Source organism: Protopterus annectens, chromosome 17.part0 (assembly GCF_019279795.1).
Source record: "Protopterus annectens isolate FY-2018-M chromosome 17.part0, PAN1.0, whole genome shotgun sequence".
Taxonomy (NCBI): Eukaryota; Metazoa; Chordata; order Ceratodontiformes; family Protopteridae; genus Protopterus; species Protopterus annectens.
In genome coordinates, this window is record NC_056751.1 from 643,351,132 (window position 1) to 643,375,618 (window position 24,487).

General features: G+C 36.9%; 1 protein-coding gene across 2 annotated transcripts in view; it reads right to left on the reverse strand.

Annotated features, from left to right (window-relative positions):
* Positions 1–24,487, reverse strand: part of LOC122791241 (endoplasmic reticulum-Golgi intermediate compartment protein 2-like) — a 429,978-nt gene that overhangs the window by 156,925 nt on the left and 248,566 nt on the right. For both annotated transcript variants that reach the window (XM_044058906.1, XM_044058905.1), the window contains one exon: positions 3,807–3,905. In XM_044058906.1, the coding sequence (XP_043914841.1) occupies positions 3,807–3,905 (99 nt within the window). The remainder of the gene's footprint in view (positions 1–3,806; positions 3,906–24,487) is intronic.

Consider the following 24,487-nt stretch of genomic DNA (forward strand, 5'->3'; position numbering starts at 1 on the left):
ACCTTGTTTTTCAGCTTGTTTGGCACTCTTTGTCATAAACTACCTCTGACATTTTGTACCACTTGGCTGCAGCCCCTCTGATTCTAACTTTCACCTCTTCATTCAGACTTCCCTTCTCCTCAATGACCCATCCCAGAAACCTGAAACTGTTAACCTGTTCAACTGTTTTCCTTTCTATCTCAATGTTCGGCCTCTTCTGATTTGCCACATTTGCTGCCATTACCACAGTCTTATTACCACGGTCTTATCTGTGCTCAGTTTCATCCCATGTGCCTTCAGTTTTGCATTTCATTCCCTTACCCTTTGAGGAAGTTATTGCTCACAGTCTACCCATAATGCCACATCGTCTGCATACAGCAACTTTGTTGACCTGTCCCCTCTGACCTGTTTGCTAATGTAGTCCATAAAGAGTATGGACAGTGGTGGAATCGGAGGTGAACCCTGATGCACAACTACTCCCACTGGTAATGCTTCTGTAAGGCTAAAATTGTTCATAGTTGAGTCACTAGATCCTTGTACATAGCTTCCACTAATTCTATCAATGATTCTGGGACTCCAAACCACCAAAGGACTACCCAAATCATTTTTCTTGGGATCTTGTCACATGCTTTCTCCAGTTGAACTCTTTCCACATTTTTAGCTTCTTCTTAAATTTCTCTCACTGCAAAGATCTGGTCGGTTGTGCTGCACCCTGATCTGATTACAAATTGCTCAATTTCCATCTTACTTTCTACTACTCTGTGTATTCATTTATCAATTACCCTCTCCAGAACTTTCAGTGTGACAGGAGTTTGATATCTCTATACTGCCTGCAGTTGTGAATGTCCCCTTTGTTCTTGAACTCTGACACTAGTATGTGTATTCTGCAGTCATCTAGGATAAGTCTTTCTCCCTGTACTGCAATGTGTACCCTCAGGAGTAATTTTTCCCCATATCACCCAACATATTGCATCATATGTGCTGTGATGTCATCTGAGCCTGCTCCTTTCCCCGACTTCCTTTTCCTTAGTGCTGTTCTTCCTTCTTCTGGGGTGGGCTCTTCCTCTTCTCTCACCATAGGCTGTGCCTGGGGCAGTACAGCTTCTGTGTTTTTTTTTTTTTCATTCAGAAGCTGCTCAAAGTACTCCTTCCATCTGCTTTTGATGTCCTTTGGGCTGGTTAGCAGGTTGTTGCTAGCATCTCTTATGAAGGGTGTTTGACTATCTTCTTTATCTTTCTGTTTTTTCTTTGCAACCTGATAGAATAGAAATTCTATCTACTCAAACAGTTTCCAAAGTTGGCAGAGTGTTTCTGATGCACTGTTCTTTACTACTGCAATTCCTCCCTTAGCCTCTTTGTTAGCCAGCAAGTATTCCTTCCTTATCTCGTCTGTCTTTTCCATTTCCCACTCCCCCCCCACTCTCTTTCTTTGATGATTTCCTGGACTTCTTTATTCCACCACCAGCTTTCCTTATGTACCTTATTTCTTTACCAGGCTCAGTCACATATCTTTTCTGTAGCCCTCATACATGCTGTTTTGAGGTTCTACCATTCTTCTTCAAATCCACCAATTCCTCTTCTTCCTCTTGGGTTGCTAGTGTCCTAAGTAATTCCTTGAAATGTGCTTTCTCTCTATTCTACACCTCTCAACTATCCAGAATTTTTCAGAATATCCAGATTTTTTTCTCATATTTTTGGTCTATCCCTCATGAAATGTGCGAATTTCTAGTAAATTATTGAGAACTACAGTCACTAAATAATGTTAGACTTTTGAATTTCAGACTTCATACCCTTCATAAAAATGCAGACTAACCCAAAATTTGTTATTCTAGTAACGTTTTAACTTTAAAAGAGCAATAGTTAAATTCTTACCTTATTTTGTGCCTTTGCCCTCTCATTAATACTGCCTTATTCAGATTTCTGCCATTAAAAGATTGAGAGGTATGCTACAGTATATTTCCATGTCATCAGGCTGATTTGTGTTGACCTTAGAGCCTTCTCTCTACTGCTTGCAGCTGATTATGATTTATGGTATGGGGTGACTGTCTCATTGGGTATGACTTTGCAATCACAGATTGTAGCCCAGTGGCCTTTTCTAACTAGGAGGAAGTCTACCTAAGTTGCATGTTAGCCAGTTTGTATGTGATCTTGTGACTCTCTTTCTGAACCATGTGTTGACTACCATCATACCAGTTGCTAGAGAGAGGTCAAGAATAACCTCTTCTTTATTTCTGTTGCCTCACTCATTTGGACCCAGGAGTCCTCATATCTTGTTCTGTCTGCCCCAAAATGTGCATTCAGGTCACCCAGTATCAACACCAGTCCTTGTTGTCCTGCTTTATCTAATAAGTTGCTGCCCTCTGTCTGAATGTACTCTTTTCCTCACTATCACAACCTTGCTGTTGGGCATAGGCTGAGATTATGAAAACTGCTCTATTATTTCACTACAGTCTGACTGTAATCTGTCCTTACTTCTGATGGCATCCCTCACTGTCTTTTGAAGCTTCCTCATCACAATTTCCATGACATTCTAGCTTGTCCTCCTCTTGTAGTAGACTCTGGATTCCAAGCCAGGTGGTTTTGCTGACTGTTTTTATACCTTGTTTCCTGGAGACATAGGATGTCCAGCCTCCTCATTACAATCATGTCATCCCCTTCCAAGCCTAGTCCTGTCAGTGAACCTACACGGAGTGTGACAATTCTTAGTTTATGTTTGGCAGGTTGACTGGTTTTATATCTAGCTTTTACTCAGCAGAGCTACCCCAGGTAACCCAAGCTCGGCAACAGGACACCAGTTGTCATACCTCTCAACCTCTTAATGCAAGAAATCTGGACAAGGCCTGACAGAATTGGGGGACAAAGGCCCCAGAATAGACAGATTTTAAATATTGCTCTTGTAAATTTAGAAAGTTGCTAGAGTTACAGAGTTTAAGTAAACATAAATTTTCTGAAGGATTTGAAGTCTGAAACTCAAATGCATGTCATTATTTAGTGACTTCAATCATCAGATCGTCCCAGTAATTTGCCAGAAAACCACATATTCTATAAGAAACAGACCAAAAATATGAGGTAAAACTCTGAACATTCTGTGAATATCTGGACAGATGAGAGGTATTCTGGCTGTATAGTAGCTTACTGACCAGATATGCTGGGCTGTATGGTAGGCACACACTGGCTAATAGGGTCCCATACACCTCTCTCATTATTAGCATGGGTGCCTGTCGTAGGTCAGAGTAGGCCGGGTCATCAACCCACTTATCACTGGCAAATGCCTGTGCCCATTTTTGACGATATTAGTCAACACAACCAGATTATCTAGAGCCATATTTTTTCAGCATCAAATAGATATCCCTGCCACAACAAGTAGTATGTGATTCGTGTTTTGCTATCTTGATGATAATGAGCAACACAGTATATGCCCAAAGCAGTTTGTCTATGCAACTCTTCCCCAATAGGGCAACATCTAGAGTCTATGTTGTTGCCTACAGTTCCATTCTTCGGCGAGTCTGAGTTAGAAACACTCAGCATGTTTTTCAGAAGTGGGAGAAACCCTAAAGAGACACAGGGAGCAACATGCAAACTCCAAACAGGCACTGGTTGGAGGTCAGGCTCAAACCTTGTATTTTGTGCATGGGAGGTGAAGACCTTAACTATTACACCAAATGATCCTTTTAAGGTCTAGCTACATTATATTTCATACTTATTTATAAGGAAATAAAAATTAATCTAAAACAGTAGTGGGTGCGTGTGTGTGTAGCAGTACCCAGAAGGAAGTCACACTAACTGAACTGAGCATTGCTGTAGCTGTCAGTTTTGTCAATACTTACTTTTTTTAGTCAGTTTTTCAGTGCCATCTAGTGGATTAATTAGTCCTGGCACATATTTTCCAAATGAGACATGATCAATCCGATGTGTAAAGTTGTACTCTGTCAAGATAAACAAGAACTTATAAGTTAAACTATTTTTTATTTCATAAAAGCATTTATGAATATTTATGACAAATATGTTGAGTCTGCAAACAAATTAATTTAGGAAATACTGAAATTAAAAAAGTTTTGTTTAGATGTATGGTATTTGGCAAGTAAAACTGATTACATGACATCAGAAACCATAGGTAATTTACAGAGAAAATTTTACTTAGAAGCTCCTGAGTAGAACATCAACATTTACTTGACACGTCTTCATTAATGGCAAATGCAAACGCACATTGCGTAGTGCTTGCATTTTGTTAGCCTTGGCTTAAAAAATATAGAAAGGAAAATAATATGGTTCCTTCTTCATTGCAGTTCACACTTAGTTTGTACTTTGAAGAACGTTTATTATTGAAGTACCCAGTGCAGGAACAGCCAACTTGTTGTTTTGTTTTCCCTTACTATAATGACACAGTTTATCTCAGTTGTGGCAAAATATTCAGAAGAGTTGATTCTTTTTAGAAATATCAGATAGCTAAGTCGTGGAATTGCATACACAATCACAAAACTATCCCTCTGGAGTCCATTCTTTGATATTTTCCCTACAAAAAAAACGGAGCTAACTTTTTTATACATCTGTCACAAACTGCTGTATTCTGAATGACCCTTTAGTGTTTACAACACAGGTGTGGTAAGCAAGCAAATGTTTGGTAAAATGCTGTCTAATGAAGTTGAATTGAATCTTTACTCAATTAAATACTTTCACATCATCTATATTCCTTGATGAATTTGATCAAAACTATGCCTCTGGAATTTATCTACTGACATTTTCTTCAGTTATATTCTAAATTAATACTTAAGTTCATTCTGCATTTTGCTGGATCCAAGATTGTTATAAAAACACACTCCAAGGATGAAGGCAAGGAGTAATTTGCTGAGGTACTACTGTTAAGAAAACAATAAAGTCAGAAATGTATAGATATTATGTGGTTATTGGTAATCACCCTGCTTCTCTTATTTTAATTTATCTGGTTTTGATTTTTTTTTTTTTTAGATTTTTACATGAACTTGACCAGGACAGAAGACAGAGAATTACTAAAAAGAAATAACTCTGGAAAGGGAGGATGTACGTAGGCTTATCGAAAGATTAAAAGGTAACAGTATTCTGGAAATAGGTCATCGGACTACACAAAAAAAAAAGTGTTCCCAGTAATGGCACTGAAAATGTCATCAGGCATTCCAAAATAATTGCTTTTGCATCCTAGTTTCCAATCTTTCTAAATATACATATTATCACTGTGGTGTACAAGTTCACATAAAATGGAAAGGATGCAAAACAAAGTGCGGCTTCCCTTATCTGGGATGTAGTAGACAAAAAGAAGGGGTGGGACCTGATAGGGAAGGGAGAAGGAAGGCATGTAATAGTACCTAGGGAGCTACCCCAAAACACAGGGAAAAATTAAGAGGATCAGAAAGGGGGATGAAGGTTGAGTATTTGAACTATAAGAGTGAATTTACTTGAACATCTACATTAACTTTAAGTTCCTAACATGACTATACCATATTCATCATTGGGCCAGAGTTCAAAAGAGTTGCTCTAAGTGTGTTACTTCAGTATAAGGCCAATGTATGAATTGTCTAAACTGGGGAAAAGATTCCAAAAGACCTGCTCTCAGTGCAAGTGGTCACTTATAATAAGACCAAGCCTTTTGGAATCAACCCCATAGTATTCACTATTACAGTCATCACATTTAGGAAGATTCCCAAAGCTCAACTGTTGAGGAAGGAGAATGAAGGTTATTTATTTATGAGGTCTTACAGGACAACACAGGCAATCCTGTTCTTGTACTAGTGGCTGCCTGTAGGTTGTAATGTTTGAAAAACCTGCGCACAGATGACCAACCAACTGCTTCGGGAGAAACAGGGTAGTATCCCCCCAGCTCATTAACAGTTCAAGCCTCTTTCCCTTTGGCATAGGAAAAAAAAAGCTGATCAGACATCCTGGAGTTCTTAGTTCTCTGAAGTAAAATCTCAGCTGTCTATGTATAACAAGGAAATACAAAACTCACTATCCTGAATTCTGTGGTTTTGGAAAGAAACTGACAGTTGAATAGTCAGCCTCAAGGTCATTTTGGATATTACTTTAGGTTTGCAAGTGGGGTTGCTGTGCATGGATACTCTGTCCCTGTGAAAGACAAGGGAAGGTTCTTTGCACATCAAGGCCTGTAACCAAGAAATCCTTCTGGCTAAGGTAATAGCCACAAAGAACAGCATCTTCAAAGATAGGTATTGGAGGCAGGATGAAGCACCTGGTTCAAGGGGGGGGCTAAGATCCATTTTTTCTAATAAACAGTTTGGTCTCCAGGTCCAAGAACAGTTTTTCTAACACACAGTTTGGATCCAAAGGTGGAGCAGTCTCTTTCCTTGGTGGCCTAAGGTGAATGACCCCTTTGATGCTCTGTGAAGGTCTGGAGTTTGGGGAAAGGGTCCAAGGGTAGACGGGATGAAATAGCATGCACTTTAAAATTGATGTCCGCTAAACTGATTTGTAAAAGGTCTAACAGATACTCCAGAAGTACAGTCACTTTAGCTTATTATGGGGCAAGGTCCCTGGATAGGCATCAGAAGGAGAAATTCTTCCATTCAGTTATGTATTGTATGATTTCATTTAGTAGGGTTTTCTAACCTCCTCCATAATATTTAGCATATCTTTTAAAAACTTGTGCATACATGCTATCCGAGTAAGAAAAAGAAGCCTGCCATCCATAAAGAGGCCAGATTTGGGTGTAGCAGAGGACCCCTGTTTTGGTTCAAGTTGTCTGCACTCTGAGGCAACACTTTGCATTTGTGTCTCATCAAGTTGTTCGGGAGCAGCAACAAGTGTTGTCTTGGCCAAAAGGGTAATACTGGAATTACTTTTGGCCCTCTTTCCCTTATTTTGAGCAGCACCTGGGGGAATTAAAGAAAACTGAAAAAAATCATTAAGGGACAAACCCATCCAGATGAAGGAGAAGGCATTAGTTTTCCAGGCATCTGCAATTGCTAACCTGCAAACCTCAAATGGGAGGAAAACAGGTCTGGTTTTGGTACTCTCCATAACCCATTGACAACAAGAAAATCAACCCTGTTTAATATGCATTCCTGAGGTTCGGTTTGGGATCTGTTTAGCCTGTCTGCTAAAACATTTTGAGAAGTGGTGATATAGGTTGCAGTTTGAATCACACCCACACTCAGCTCGATCTCTCAGGCTTACATGCAGAGCTGGATCTTCTTGAAATGGGGTCCTAAGCAGGGTAATGACCAGAAGCCCTCCACTCCAGTGTGCCATTACGTGGCTCTCTCCCGTGACTACCATAAACACTGTTCAAAACTGACCATGTGCACACTGTTTTCTTCTTTAATTCTGAAATGATTACAGAGATGTGGATTTCATTTAAAACTTATAATTTACTTATCCTTTGTTGACCAGTTTAGTCCCACTAGGCTAGTAGCCCCTTTTCTGGGGAGACCTGATGTGGTATTTATTCTACTAGGGGAAATGTGTCCTAATCACTGGGGAACTTCCTCTTCTCTTTTTGTGTTTCAGTTTTAGTATGGTTAGCCAGAGGGTAGCTGAAAAAGGCAGTGAGGAAGAAAATAGTAGATATGTATTGGACATCACTAGTGGGGCGTAGCCTGAACCAATAATTACACACTTCAGAATATCGTCTTGCAGTTTAAACCTTGATTCAAATGATCGATGTGCAGTATCATGGAATCAGATAATGAACAAAGTAGCTGAACTGGTTATTGAAGGAGACGTGATGTCTGCAGAGTACAAACCACTTCCGGAAACATTAAAGAAGGTTTTCCAGTCATGTACTGAGACTGCAAGCAGGATGGAGACTTCCCTGGAAGTAAAAAGAACTTATGCAAACATTGTTTTGGGCGGTGATGTCAACAGAATTGAATAGTCAGTACCTCCTCAAAAGCGAGTTTTTCCTTATGAATCAAAACTTCCTGTGGTGAAAATACCTTAAAAATTACTCTGCTATAGATAGACATATTATTTAGGACAGAGTAGTTATAACCATGTTGTGACTTGACTTTTGAGACAACAAAGTTTGCTGACAACTTTTTGACAGAATGTGAAACAAAATTCTTATGTTTACCATGAACAGACTATGTAGGTACTGGTGTAAATGTAAAGGACAAGCATTGTATTATCTTGCAGTTTCATACTGTTGAAGTGTCTGAGAGTCATATAGGATATTTTTTTGAATCTTGTTACTAATCTGTGCTTTCAGTCAGAGGTTTGAGGAATGAAACATCTGAAATGGAAGTTGGGATATTTTTGTATCTTTTAATATCATAAATAATGTAATGTTTCATATTCTAAGTGTTGTAAATATACATGAGTATAAGGAATATGTTATGTAGGGAGGCCGCGGTGGTGCAGAGATTAGTATTGCCACCTCATAGCAAGAGGTTCTCCGGTTCGATCTCGGCTGGGGTGCCTTCTGTGCAGAGTCTGCATGTCCTCCCTGTGGTCGCGTGGGTTTCCTCTGGGTTCTCTGGTTTCCTCCCACATCCCAAAGACATGCTGTAGGTGGACTGGACACACTAAATTAGGCCTAGGTATGAGTGTGTGTGCCTTCTGTGGAAGGTCGGGCTGTCAACTCGACACTGTAAAAACTCCACTGCCAATCGTGAGTGGACAGATGATTCGCTGTGATGACCCCTAACTGGGAAAAGCCAAAAGAAGAACAAAAAGATAAGGAATATGTTATGTACAGGGGTCAGCCAAATTTCTTTTTTTGCATGTGACTCCCAACACATTTCCTGGCTGACTATGACAAACATAGATGTCCATTAAAAATTGTTTGATGACTTGTAAAAAATGCAAAGCAATTGGGCATCATTGTCCTATGTTTTTAGAGACTGAAGATAAAGAATTGTTGAATAAGAGTTCTGAGAAGCATACTAACAGCCTGCAAATCTAGAATTAGCTGAATTGAATGAGGGGTCTTAAAATGGTGCATCTGATTCTGACGATCCTCATGGTTAAAAAGACATGGATATGAATGATGTTTTGGGAAATGAATTTATTGATGGCAAAGAATCAAAGATGGATCCTATAGGGAAAAGAGTTACAAGGTGTAAAGTAAAACAAAGTTCAAAAATACACTTAAAAAGGGACAGGATGAGATTACTTTTTAAATATTAATAGTATGGTTAATGAAGAGAGACATTTCACATGTTTGCAATGTATTTTATAAGGATTTCATGTGTTTTGCAGATATAAGGAAACTAACTTTAATACAATGTTAACAAGTGGAATTTGGAAAAAAATAAGAAGATATTTTGGTCCTTTGGGGGTGATGTATGCACAAGGATTTTGCTAACTTATAAGCCCTTTGTTTCTCTGTTATTTAATCGTGCATCTAGGCAGTTTGCCTGTTTGTGATTTTTTTTGGTATAATAAGAAGATTATTAGAATAATTTTTATTTACAAATGATAGTTGCAGATATATTTATTAGTGAATATACATATTGTATTGTTGGGAGAGTTTAATAGTATTTAGAGGAAATCCTTTGGAAAAATATCTAGTGATATTACTACATTAAAATATTGATTTATGTTTGTTTAATTCTTAATCCATATATTTGTCCAACATTTAAGCGAGCTTAGTTTTATACTGAGATTGATATTTTTTTGCTTATTGCTGTCTTTTTGTATCATCATCACATAAGCTAAAACATTTTCCTTTTATTGATCAATCTGCACTATCTATTTTCTTTAAGATGTGTTAATTATATGAATGAAGGAAGGGGTGGAAAAAGTGATGGGTTGGCTTTTAGATAGAATTGATTGGCAACATGCAGTTAATTCCTTTTGGTGTGACTATTTAACAATGAGCCCTTTTTATGATTCTTGGACTAGCTTGTGGTTGGAATTTAAGTCAAAGTATTATTTTCCTTTATGAAAAAATATATATAATCTCAGATAAAGGCTATAGAGTTAAGGACAAGTTTGAAACTTCATTATATGTTATAGGAATACATGTCTTCAGTTTTTTGAATCCCTAACATTGTTGATGGAGGATAGGATTAAAACAATGATGTTTAATCAGTGTTATGCTGTATCTAGTACAAAAGAAAAACAAACGTTTCCCTTTCATAGTAAAACCATTAAAAATGAATTGTTTTAATGAAGGAGATGAATTCAGAATCACAAAAACTTCATTGGGGGTATTAAAGTTGTTTTTGAAAAGTTTTGAAATCATTAGATAACGGATTCATCATCTGGTTTGGAAGTTATTTCTTATGTGTTTTATAAAAGCTGAAATGAGACTAAAACAGATATTTTTTGAGGATACTAAATAAGTGGTTTCTAAAGAACAATTAGAAGGTAGTATTTTTGACTGAGATTTATTTTTAAGAATAAGGGTGATTCTACTGACATTAATAATGGGGTAGCTTTGACATTAAGTGATATTGATTACATTTATTGTAAAATATTACAGAATAGACTGAGGAAAAGAAACTGAATATATTTATGAGGGGATATATGGCATTTTTGGAAAAATATTACGGATAAAGTGTTAAGTGAAGTTATACAATATATTATTTCTACCCATAGGGAAAGGATTATATTAACTTATGATATTACAGAAGGATTTGCTTCTGTGTCTCATGAAGCTTTATGGGATGTACTATAATGACAACTTCATACTAAATGTTTTCATTGTCTTGCAATACTTTTATAATAATTCTTGGGTGTATATACCTTGATTATGGATGGACTGCTAAACATACACAAATTCAAAGCGGTATAAAGAAAGGTTGCCCTTTAAGTGGACTATTATTTACAGTTTTAATTTATGCTATACTGGAATCATGTAGTCCATATTTTTATAATGCTAGACTCCAATTTGGCACTTCTATGTATATACCTGTGTGTTTGGCATATGCAAATAGCCTCACTATCACTGTAAATTCTGCAAGATGGTTAGTTGATGTTTTTTGTCAAGTAGAAATGATATTTAAGTGTGCAGGGTTATTTCTTAATTAAATAAATGTATGGGATATGGTAGGAGTGATAAAACTGATATTTTATGTATACATTTTAGGAGTGAGGAGATAATTTTGCAATACTGGGATAAATTGCTTTACAGTATTAGTTGGGATTTAAATAAATGGAAAGCTTATATTTACATTTTACATACCTTTATTTTAAATAAGATAAATTAGTTTGGTTGCATGTATCCATTTCCAAATGTGAAAGAAAAGAAATTGCTTGAAATTTATGTTTAATTTTTGGGGGGATCAAAATTAAATCCTATAAAGTGAAATATTATTTACTTCAAAAGGGAAGAAGTGGTTTAGGTTTGTTATATCCTATAGTTTATTTACTTTTTTTAACATCTGTATTATGTTTTTCATAACTTGCCGGATAATAAAAGTAATCTTTTTACATAATGTTTTAGTCTACAAATATGGTAGTTGGTGATCTGATTCGAATTTTAAAAAAGTGTAGAATAACTAAGGATTATAAATTACATGAATATGAATCAAAAAATTAGTGTGTGGAAAATATTGGTATCTGATACTTTTCCTGTATGAAAGTTATAGTATTCATTAATTATTGACTTCTTTTATTATGTTAGACCTTGACAAAATTTGGATATAGGGACTAAAAATGCGATACCTGAAAGGATTAAAAGATTTCATTAGATTGTTGTGCATTATTTTTTTATGGAGGGCTACTTTAGGAAGAAGTCCAGTTCTAGGGGTAATGAAATATAAAGTAGTGCCTCACTGACCATGTGAAATTTGTAAAATATAGGAATTGACGGAGCATGCTTTATTTCATGTTTTAGGGCTGTACTTTTTTGGAATGCATTATATGTAGAATATAATTACTTATTTTGGACCTATTACTCTGTCAAAATTATTATAAGGAGAATATTCAAATCATTTTTTGCAAGAGAGAGAGAGAGAAAAATATGATAAACTGACTTTTAGTGTCTTTTGGTTTTTTTTGGATGGCTAGGTGTGAGGTTTTATTGTATAACAACCTTTGGAGTATGGAAAATTCTGCTGAAACTGAGATAATGGCTATGGAAAACAGTTGGGGAAATTTATAGTGATGCACTTGTACATTTGATTTGCATTTATGTATTTAATTAATTTATGTTTTACACTGTATTTTTTCTTTAAGCTGTTTTCTTACTTGTACTGATATGCAAGTATATAGAATAAAGTTCCCCTACACTTTTCCATGTGTGTTCTGAAATCTTTTGAATCCACTTGAGCTACCACCAAATCAGGCATATAGAGCCTTGCTTTATCATCTCACCTGAAGGATGATACATTTAGGAGTGCAGCACCCCCTTCATAGTTTTGCAGGTGTGTACTAGGGTAATGATCACTAGAGCCTTTTTAAGCCAATCCATTTATCCCAAATTTTTGTCTAGTTTTTATTTCCTTGATATGTACACTGCAGTGACAGCAATCCATCTACCTTGTATGAATAGAAGACACATCCTTCCACACCAAAGATGAGTGTACCTGTTGTGCCACTAACACTACTTTCAAATTTTATAGCACAATCACTGTTAGCCAACATGGTTTACTATCAAAATATCATAAAACAATTGCATTCCCACTCATAAACATGAATGGAATGTCCGAATTTAAAATATAGTCTGCTCACAACATCGACTCAAATATCCAACAACTACAGAGTCAATGTTAATGTTGAATTTAAAACACTACAATGCAAAAATTCAGTACACCTTTGCAGGGGTGCTGCACCCCCCACACCCACTGCTAACTATATATTCCAACTCCGAGATTGCACTACAGTGAGGAAAGGGATGAATGTCCCACTCCACACTGTATCGAGATCTTTAGCCCTTAGATCGACTTTACATCAAGTGCACAGTGACATTCGCTGATATGAACTATCGATGGTCAGCAACAAGGTACTCGACCATCTGCCATCCAATATTTCATTTGCATCTGCATTCAGGATTTTAATAGTAAATCAGTAAACATAATAAAGCAGTTGTACATTGAAAAAAGAATTAGTATGAGCAACAGTAAACCTCTCTTTCATTGAAGCTCACATTCATCGAAAATGACTAAACTCATTTTTGTTGAAAATGCAGTGAAACTCACATTCATTGAAAATACAACTAGACAGTGATGGATTAAATGTACCTTGTTCCCCAGACTGTTTTCAAACCATAAGTCCCCTGATTACATTTTTAGGACAATGTATAAATGGATTTGTTCTTTAATTTACTTTCCTGAAAATTTTACATTTAGTTCTTGTTTAATACAGCAACATTTCTTTTTTTTAAAAACAACATTTGTTAGAGTGCATTTTAAATGTGTAGTTTTGAAAATGTTTCCAATAATCAGTGAAACAAAATGTATGAACCAATAATGACATAAATACCCATTTCAGTACATTACAAACAACTCTAATGATGACCTACTTTAATTTTCAGTGATTTCCCAAAGGGTCTGGCAGGTGGTGTAGAGGATTAATGTTCTTGCCTCCTATAACCAAGATACAGGGTTTGAGCCTGCAAGCCATTTTATTAACTTAATTGCCCTCTGTAATGAGGGCATTACATGCATGTACACACCCACCTACCTCTGTGCCTGAAAACTTGACTGCTGTGTGTTCTGTTCAGGTTTCAGTAGATACATCTTCGGTGTGTTCCGTTCAAAACTAAATATCAAGTATTCAAAGTAAATCCAATATGCTAGCTGTGTTTACTGTTTGGGTTTGAATAACATTTCATGGGTATGCATTATGTTCATAATCTTGTGTGTTTACTATGTTGGCCTTATGTCTTGTTGACTGGATCAGGAAAATGTCTTAAAACAGCATGTATTAACCAACAGTGGCAAGCAGTGATTACGGGACCAAAACCTCATTTCAGTCACTAAGAACTTGTGTACTAGGATTCTGAGGATCCTTCCTTCAGTGCTTTGCCATTCAGAAGTCATACTATAGGCTTGCAAAGCTGAGGGGCCTTTGATCTTGGGAGGCCTGTTGGATACATTTGTACAGGAGTACACATTAAATAAAATAGTGAGGTGCCTACACAGTGTTCATACCAGTGGCACTGGCTGAAACTGACTTCTCAGGCTGGATCTCTGAAATCACCTCTGTACATGCAGGGCTACCAAACACAGACTTATCTGAGATGTCCTTGGTTTTCCAGTGTTCCTCCTTATTAGTATGTTTTCTTCTTTAGTGGGAGGCTTTGGTAGATACCATGGTAGCTTTTACCCAGGCTCATACTCCTTTTTTGGATGCAGACTGCTGGAGAGACCAAAACTTTCTTTGGGTTGTGCTCAGGATGAAAGAAACACAGTGTGGACTGGAGCCCACACTGTGCCCTTTGCCAAGGCAGAATAAACACCTGTTAAGAAAATTCTTATAGATGACTTGTTTCCAACACAACATACAGCTAATCCTTTTCTCAATATACTCTTCAGGAACAGATTTTGAATCGGGTATGAGACAAACAATCCATTAGATTATAGCGTAAGAGAAAAAAGTCTCCTATGGGCTACGTATCCGTCTGCTTGATGTAGACCAACTGATGGAATGAGTGCTGTGAAACACATATGGCTATGCACACTGCAGTGCAAGAAAAATCTTAGGATGATGTTAGCCAAAGCATCCTATATACCTCCTATGTCAATATACATGGTAGAATGGTGTTAGCTGAAACACTGGTGAAAGTAACTTTCTAGAAGTCGGACCAGTCACGTGATACCTGCATGCATGATATCCCAAATGAGATGATGACAACAGTGAATATTCCTGTTGACAATGACAAATGCTGAACATATATGGAAATACCTGAAATAATTCCAAGGAGATACAGTTTTATGAAACTATAAGAAAAGTATTAATAATAATAAATATGTGTTGTGGGAAAGCCCCCTATGTTGCCTTTGTAGCATCACCAGTTATGATAATGATTACAAGCCTGAGGTCTATGGTAACTGGAGTAACTGTAATATTTTGATCATATTCCTCATATTACATTAAAATTCATAGGCTTTGGAGTAAAAATACTGGGTTGCACTATAAGGCTGCAGCTGTGAACCTCACCAGATTAAGTGGCATTTGGGGTGTGGGGACACCTGGCAAAAAACATTTTTGATTTTCAGACATTTACTTTTTGAATCCTCCCCGCGGTCGAGTGGCATCTGAAAGACATGCATGAATGGGCGTGCCTTCGCTGAAGGTTTGGCATCGGGCTGGCAACTCGGCACCATAAAAATCTACTGCCAATCATTAGCGTTCCGGAGTTCTGCTGTGGCGACCCCTAACCGGGAAAAGCCGAAAAGACAAACAACAACTTTTTGAATCACAGTAATTCCTCATAGAGGAAAATAATTATTCAAAACCTGTTTCATTATCCCTCATTTTGTGAAATATGTGGAATATTTTCATAGTTTGTAGAGGAGTAAACAACACATTCTGGAAAAAGAACTAAAGCGAAAGCAAAAAAAGCATTGATTAGATGGATTTTTGATATCCAATAACTATTTAGCAAAGAGTAATGTCAGCTAGAACAAAGGCAGGGTTGAAAAACACAAGCACTCAAGTCTTGTGTGTGTCATGATTCATCTCAATAAAAACATTCGGCATTCTCGATATAGAATGTTCTGATGAGGATCAGTTCATAATATGACTGGGATTCAGAAATGCTTGCCATGAAGAGGAAGCCTTAAGATAGTCGTTTCCTCCTCATGGCAAGTCAATCTGATTCTTAAACTGTCCTGTCTCTGAAATTTCCCATGAGTGGGGGCTTCAGCATGGACAGCTGTCTCAATGGCAGAGGTGCATGCTAATGCGGCAATCTAGGGGAGCAGCTAATGTTAATTAGCCACATGCTCTACCCCAAAAATGCCAGGATCTCTTGATTTGTACTACAGAGTGATTCAAAGAATTGGTTAGTAATGTATATTTTCATTGCTCGAGGAAAAAGCAAACAATATTCAAAGATAGTAGGTCAGTCATTCACTCCTATGGAAGCAGTACTAGTCCAGTTAAGTTCAGTGAAGATATGGGTGATGGGTGGTATTAGGTTGTGATGGGTAAATGTGCACTAGTGTGAGTGTGTGTGTACCTTTCAGTCTGCTGATGGCCATTTGTTCAACTGCCAAGAGGCTGAAGGAAAAAGCACTGAAAGAACTTTCAGTAACCATTCTCCACTGTTGGCGATCTCAACATAGACGTGTGTATGTATATATATATATATATATATATATATATATATATATATATATATACTGACATATATAAATATATATATATATATATATATATATATATATATATATATATAGAGAGAGAGAGAGAGATACATACATACATATATATATATATATATATATATATATATATATATATATATATATATATATATTTATGGATCTAGGACTTGTACTCGAATGTGCAAATCACCGAATGTCAATTCAACGGGCATACAACACCAAAAACTAACATGCACGAAAAGGCAATTCATCGAGTATAAAATCACCGAAAACAAAAGAACGGTGGATAAGTGCAGCAACACCACAGTGAACATAAATAGTGCACTAGAAACATAATAATCCCAATATTTACAAACTAATTAGAATTGCTCAAATAGAAGTCTTGTATTATGTAACACAGAAATGATCTGTATCACACATGAATGCGACATCACCGGTACTTATGTTCCCGTTCAAATTTGTAAAAGATTAGCGATAGCTTTCACAAACTGCAAAGGAGTGTATTCATCTTTATTCTGAAATAGCACTTGAAACTGCTCTCGTCTATGAATACTACTCCTCTTCTTTGGAGTAGGTGGGCAATCAGCAGACATTCTACACCGGATTTTATCCACTCTATTCTTTTCCCAACACACAGCTTGCAGAATGCTAAACAGATCAAACAGATGTTTCCCAGCTATGCAATGTAATCTTCTGTGCCATCCTTCAATAGCATTTTGTGTCCTAGGCAAGCTTAATTCATTCAGAATACGGATGTTCCAGAAATTCATGGGAAAAAGTGGAGGGAATCTTATACTACTAGCCAACCTAGTTTTGAATAACCTGGCCTTACTTAGTAGATACCACTCCGCGAAATACTTCAAAAGTGGTTTCCCTTCTGAAGGGAATGTCTCCTTCAACAAGTCAAAGGTTTCCAGCACTTTGGCGTCAGAGAGAAATGATAAAGCCGCTAATTGTTTAAGAGTGTTGAAAGTGCGTATTAGAATTGTACAGTGAACTAAGTCCTAAAGCTTGAAGTTTGCGTCATATGTTTCTTCCGAAATGGAAGAAACAACCTTTACATACTACACCACTGACATTCCGAAGTATGCTCTGCATAGCTGCAGGTTCAAAGTCACATAGAATGAAGAATGTATTAAAAGACATTCTCGTTCAGTGAATAAATCAAAAATACACGTATACATTATAAGTATGATATGAATTTTTACTCAGCAGACAATACATTAGTGGTACACTTTTACTGTATGCACCATACTTCACAGAGTGAATTGTATACAGTTGTCTACATTCTGCACCCCTCTGAAAGTGTGTGCCATCCATCAACCATATCTTCATTACACTTAGATCCTTCAGCTTAGCGCTAGTACTTAACAAGGCTACTTTAGTCTGACTATTGCTATCTATCAACATTTTCTTTACAAATAATCCTTCTTTAATTGGGAAATCTTCTACATCTATGACTTGTAACTGTTGATTATTACAGTGGGAAGCTGGTCTACTTTTAGACCGGATCCGTTTCACAGATTGTAACATAGATCTTCGATTGGGTAAAGGAGCAGCACACTCTAGTGAAGTGGACGCTACAGAATAGTCCACAATAATGCAAGTTGAATGATGAGAAAATATTGCTCTTTGTTTTAATTCATGTCTAATACGATACTTTTCCACTTCTGCAGGTTCACCGGCATGGAAATGGTTCACAGATTTTACAAGCTCTTCACCAGACATTACAGATATTGTAATAGCTCCACCCTTACATTTTTGTGTAACTTTGTACTTACAGTTCCAGTACTTCCTAGTTTGGGTTTTCTTTTCCAACTGATACACATAGCTGTCTATAACTAGGATTTCTCCTCCACGCTGAGATTTTGCTGTTGTATACACTTGTCCCAAAACACCAGGCGCTAACCTACAAATATCCCCCAGTGCGTTGTAGTACGTTCGTACAATTGCCTTTACACGTCAGTGCTATTTAAAGTGGGACTAACCACTTAAAATCTTATTATTGGTTTCAGTTAAATGAGTTTCTGTTAATTGTGTTTTCTTGCATGTATGTTTTCAGTGTTGTATGTCCGTTGAATTGACGTTCGGTGATTTGCACATTCGAGTACAAGTCCTAGATCCACACACACACACATATATATATATATATATATATATATATATATATATACACACACACACACACACACACACACACACACACATATATATATATATATATACAGTTTGTGGGGATGGGCTGTACCCTCCACATGAGCAGGGTGCATGGGGGCTTGCGCAAAAAAAAATTACCTCAAAGAAAGTTGTTTCTGCACAATTTTTTTCATCACAGTCATTTTCGATTATTGTGAATTTGACCGATCTGCACAATTCTCTGTGTGCATCTTTGTGTGCTTGTGTGCATACACGCTTGTGTGTGTGCACAAGTGCATGGGTCTGAATTGTCTGTGTGTGTGAGTGCATGGGCCTGAATTCTGTGTGTGTGTGTGTGTGCATTTGAGTGTTGATGGGTGCCTTTTCCAATGTGATGCATGGGTTGCTATGGAGAACACTACTGCAATCAGGTCTGACAATACTAGCATTAGCTAAAGTGCGATTATGTGACAAGATAATGAACCAGTAATGAGTACTTTCGCATTGTGTCCACATTTGTGTATGAATTACATTTTCTGACCATCTCATAAATTCAATCTATGGTAAGTAATTTCCATGATCCATGAGCGCTTTTCTAAATTCCAGGGAATGTCTGTCATAATGTTTATGGAAAAGACAGGTTAGTGAGGATTTAGTGCTCACATCTTTGTGATCTAAATTAATAAATGCATAGATTAAAGGCACCAGATTAATACAATATGTCTAAATAAATCCAGAGTTTCTCACACCATGTATCGCTGTATTCTGATCTGGAAGTTTGCGGACAAGATTAGCCACTACACTATAACATGGATAGACATGGGATACAATAAAAAACATGAGAAAACAATTTAAAAACTAGACAAACATGTGAGAAGTGTTAGCAAAGTAAAATGCAGAGCTCCACAGTGGTCAGTACTGAAGATGTATCTTTTTCTCTCTGACATGAAAGAATATTTAACTGAAAAAACAATGCACACTACCAAAACAACCAGATAAAAGCACATTATTTCCAGCAAATAGGATAATACTGCTTTTTCCAAACATGATAATGAATTTAAACTAACATTAACTATTGCCAATATAAATGTCTTAATATTTGGCAGGAGATCTGACTTACTGACTATGAAACAAAACATATACAGCAAAGGAATGTTGGAATCTCAAGGGTCGATATCAAGTTAGATGTACAACTGTAAGTGCATTGTTGTAGAAAGGTCTTATTTGACTTATTTAGTTTTAACCTGGTCAACAAAGGATAGACAGATAGATAGATAGATAGATATTACTTATTTCATTCTTTTATTTTGAGCCGTTAAGTGTACCAGATAACACAGCCTAGTTTTCATACAACATCTTGGATCAGTGAATTGAAAAAAACAACTTTAAACAGTATAAAATATAAGCAATGCAATAAAGTCATTCCAATGTAAGTAAGCAAACACACAGCAGTAAAAGAATAGAGCAATAATTGTTTCTTCACTTCCCAAGCAGGGCCAACCATCAATGCATCATAATGCCCTTGTTGTTTGTCCAGTTTGGTCGTCAAAATTTCTGTGCTAGGGCTGGGGCCAAAAAGGATTCTAAATGTATTGTGGGATCATGTGACATCCTGCTACTTGAGAGGATTGCTATTACCTAACTGTCCCTCCCCCTCTCTTCCTAAGACCAGCACTGTTCCCTCTTTCAGTCTCACTATGAACATACCACTTGCTTCAAATCAGATGCATCATCTGTTAAATCTGGTACTGGATGATGCATCTAATTTGAAGCAAATGATATGTTCTTAGTGAGACCAAAAGAGGGAACAGAAATGCAAGATGCAGAAATTATCTTGCAAGACGGCTTGAGAGAAACCCTTCATCACCCGAGGTGAGATCATGTGTTATTATACATACAGTCCAAGAAGCCTAAACCAAATTCCCAGTTACCCCAAAGCACTATTTGGTTAAGTGACTTGCTCAAGATCATACAGTATGCAAATTAAGGCAGAAAAAAATCAAACTCCGAACCACCAAAGTATCTCATTAGCATCTCATAGACTTAATCCTCTACACTAATTGCCAGACTGATTCTCAAAGTGATTGTAGAAAATGTGCACGTCAGCTGAGCCACTCCCATGGGTTAATCAACATTGGTGTCAAATTATTTTCCGCTCTAGAACTATAAGGATAAACTGACTATTTTACATTTTGCCAAGGAGGGGAAAGCTTTTTCGCTAATGGGACATGATCTGAGAATTTACCAGGATGATTCCAGTAAGCAATGGAAGGCATTTGATTCAGGCAAATAATTTATGTTGATAATATGAGTACAATTCTGAGTTACCCAGTGACACTGGTTGTGAAAATTAGTGGCAACAGCATGCAATCTGAATCTTCAGATGTTTGTATTGTCTTTTCTTCAAGAGACAAAGCAGAATGCGGTCCCGGTCACAATAAAGGACGTCTTCAGAAATTCATTCGAATGCAGCCAAGAATAAACAATACTAGCTTATGTTTTTATGTATTATACTATCATTTTTACTGTAGTGGCTTTTTTACACATATACATATATATATATATATATTTTACTATACATATGTATATATATATTTACTATATTTATTATACATATTTATTTATTATATTTATTATATATTATATTCATTACATTTTTACACCCTTATCTACTGTGTTTTTTATTCCTATCTACTGTGTTTTTATTCCTATCTACTGTGTTTATTCTCACCTACAGATTATTCATTCACACAAGTTTTTAAATGTTTTCAAAAGTTTCTAGCATTTATGGTAAGGTTGTACTTTAAGAAAAATGGAATCAATTAATTAATCATTTAATTAGATGCCAGCTAAATGGATTTGGTTAGTATAAAAGGGAGCTAGTATTGTTAAATCCTTGGAATCTGATGAAGTCTCCGAATGGAGACGAAAGCGCTTAATCTAAGGTTCTAGTTGTACATTAGAGTATCGTTTTTACTATTTGGTGGATCGCTTTATGCAATAAACTGTTTTTTGGTTTATTCTTGGCTGCATTCGAATGAATTTCGAAAGACGTCCTTTATTGTGACCGGGACCGCATTCTGCTTTGTGATTTGTGAGGAAGTGTTTGGTTACAAGTTTTTTCTTCAAGAGACTTTGCTTAGTTCAACAGTCCCATGTCATACACTTGCTGGAGGTTTTGCTGGTTTCACTGGATGCCCCATCTGACATGGATGCAAGTAGGCCAAAGGTGCCAATTGTTCCAGGCAGATCTGCAGCTATTCCATAGCCATTGAGAGAACTGTATTTAGGCAACCCTAATACTATGAACAACCTGGCCCCTAACTATTTCCTAATGAAGTAGCCAAGCAATTATTTGGGGTCAATACAAGAATGATTTTGAACCACTGCTAGAACTTTCCACTATGGAGAATGAGAAGATGGACAAATCAAAGTGCATCTCTCTGTAAGAGGCGTCATAATTGTAATTAAGGTAGACGCAATTGTCCAGTGTGACCCTAAACTATTCACTAGAACTTTGATGCTCCAGCTGACAAGGCAAAATCAGCTTTGAGGAAAAATAAAAATGGGCCAGAACCATATAATGTGATTATCACTTATCAAGGGGTCAAGAACTTGTCAGAGATTTTGTATGAATGGTTAGGTTTAAAATGCTCTTGTGGTTATTAGCGTAGTAAACACCTATGAACTTATGAACCTATAATGAATTTGTACTGTTAATTTTGATAAGATAAATTATGTCTTTGGGGAAAGAATAGTGCTGGCCCTTCTACTATGTAGTGTTTTGGTTGGAAGAATGTACATTTTGCTAGTATTTTTACATGCTACAGTGGGACAGTTCATTCACACTTTGTTTAATACTGTATGCACAGCAGCCTGGCTAAATAAGGAGGGTATGAGGTGGTGTGACAAAATTTGTTAGCATTTCTCTTTCATTGTTTCTAGCATCCACCAATCTTTGCTCTTGTACATTATTTCGCATTTGTACGATTTTCTAGAGTTTTTGTGATTTAAAAAGCTTGTTTCAGTTACATATTGTACTTATTTTACTGCCTGCACTTTAACAACGTTGTGTTTGTGTTTAAATTACATGTTTAACTGTTGTAGGCTACACACTCAAGTGTGACAGCTATTTCTGTGCATTTAAAGTGTTTTTTTAATTTTATCTGCTTTATTTTCTGAAAAAAAAAATATATATATACTTGTTTTCCCACCTTTCTAAGCTAGTATTGTTTTGAACTATAGCTGTAGCAATATTAAGGCAAATACAGTTTTAATAAATGCACTAAAATATACTCTATATTTCCAGAATGTTTGAGAAGCACAGTCAGAACACAAGGAGATTCAGGCATTTTTTTTTTTTTTTTAAAGAAAGGGAGAAAGGAGGAACAGAAGGAAAGAAACTAAGTGGGCTGGCCTTCTCAGATGTTCTCTCTGTAATGTATAGTTATCCCCTTTGGGAAAAACCATGTACCCATGAATTACCACAAGGGGCAGTACACTAAACACCGAAAGTGTGATGAGAGACTTAGGGACACAGGTGGACAGTGGTCTCACCTTCGATAACCACATCTCCACAACAGTCAGGAAATCCTTCTATGTGGCACACCTCATCACTAAGGGCTTTTCATCCAGAAAAAAGGAGGTCATTGTCCCACTGTACTCATCCCTCATTAGATCCATTATAGAGTACAACGCCCCCATTTGGTATGCAACTCACAAGACATCTGCAACAGCTGGAAAGGCCGCAGAAATAATACCTCACTAAAAGAATCACAGGCCTAAAGCAGATGCCCTATGCTGACCATCTAAAAAACTCCAGCTATACTCTGTGGCACATCGTCTACTCAAAAGCGATCTCTGCTTAACATACAAGGCCATGTCAAACCCAGAGCTGTTGGACATGCTCCTCTTAAAGACATCCCAATCCTTCAGAGCCACACGCTTCAGGGATCTAAACCTTGTTATTACAATGAACAAAACATGCTGGAGGAATAGGTTTCTGACCCAGAGACTGCCCATACATGTCAAGCAGAGTGCCTCCTTGGCACTCTTCAAAAGGAACCTTGACGATTGGATGGGAGATCGGAAATTCACCCTGGGGATCATGTCAGTCGCCCTGCTAGACAGAGGTCCAGGGAAGTAAATATTGTGGGAAGAAACATTGTTATGGCTACGCTTGTATAGGCCCTAGGGCCGATAGCCTAACCTATGAACCTATAATGTTGGTGCACATGTGAGTGTAATATTAGTCTTTTGGCTATTTGACTCAGTTACCCTTGTAGGACATTGAGGAAGCTTAGAAGCAGAATTCTTTACTGCCTTAGCATATGCAGGACAAATGTTGTGGTGATGTGGTAATGTGTTACCATTGTGCTGCTGTTTGCTAACAATAAGTGGGATGTGAAGACTAGTCTCCAGTTTAGAGAAATAAGTGTGTTTCTTACAGGTGAAACCAATGTCGGTCAGAATGAATAATTTGTCAGGAAACATTAGGCAGCTGGAACACTGCCTTAGAAAATCGAATGCTACTATGCTGACAAAGAGTGCAACTATAACAGGCTGGGACACCATGATGACACTGTCTTTTTCTGGATAGTTTTGTACTACAGTTAACAGTTAATAGATTATACACATGGTATAGATATAAAATTATTGCAAAATAGTGATGATTGACAAGATGCACTGTATAACCAGCTTTCTTACAAGAAAGCATCAATACTGACTGAAATTTTGACTGAGTATAATTGGTTACACCTGCAATTATCAGTGGTATCTCCACTTTTGGGGATTAAAGAAAACAATTTGTTTTATTTATTTATTGACATTTGTTAACTGGGTTAGTCCAGCTGGGCTTTTGGCCCATTTTCAGTGGAGACCCGAGGAGAAAAGCTCCAAGAAATACAGTAACAAAACAAATTCAAATTCAGCTATTGTGTTATACATTGCTGATAAAAAAAAAACATTTTAGTAATGAAACATTCAAGACATTGAGTTATACAGACATTATAATATTCAACACATACATTGTAGCACACAATTATCTTAATTGGTGGGGTTTAAGATATAGGGGAGGAGAATAAAAAATAACAAGATAAAGTTATTTGCATATTTACAGATAGTAAGGCATGAGCCATTTTTAAGGTACCTAAAGTATAGAG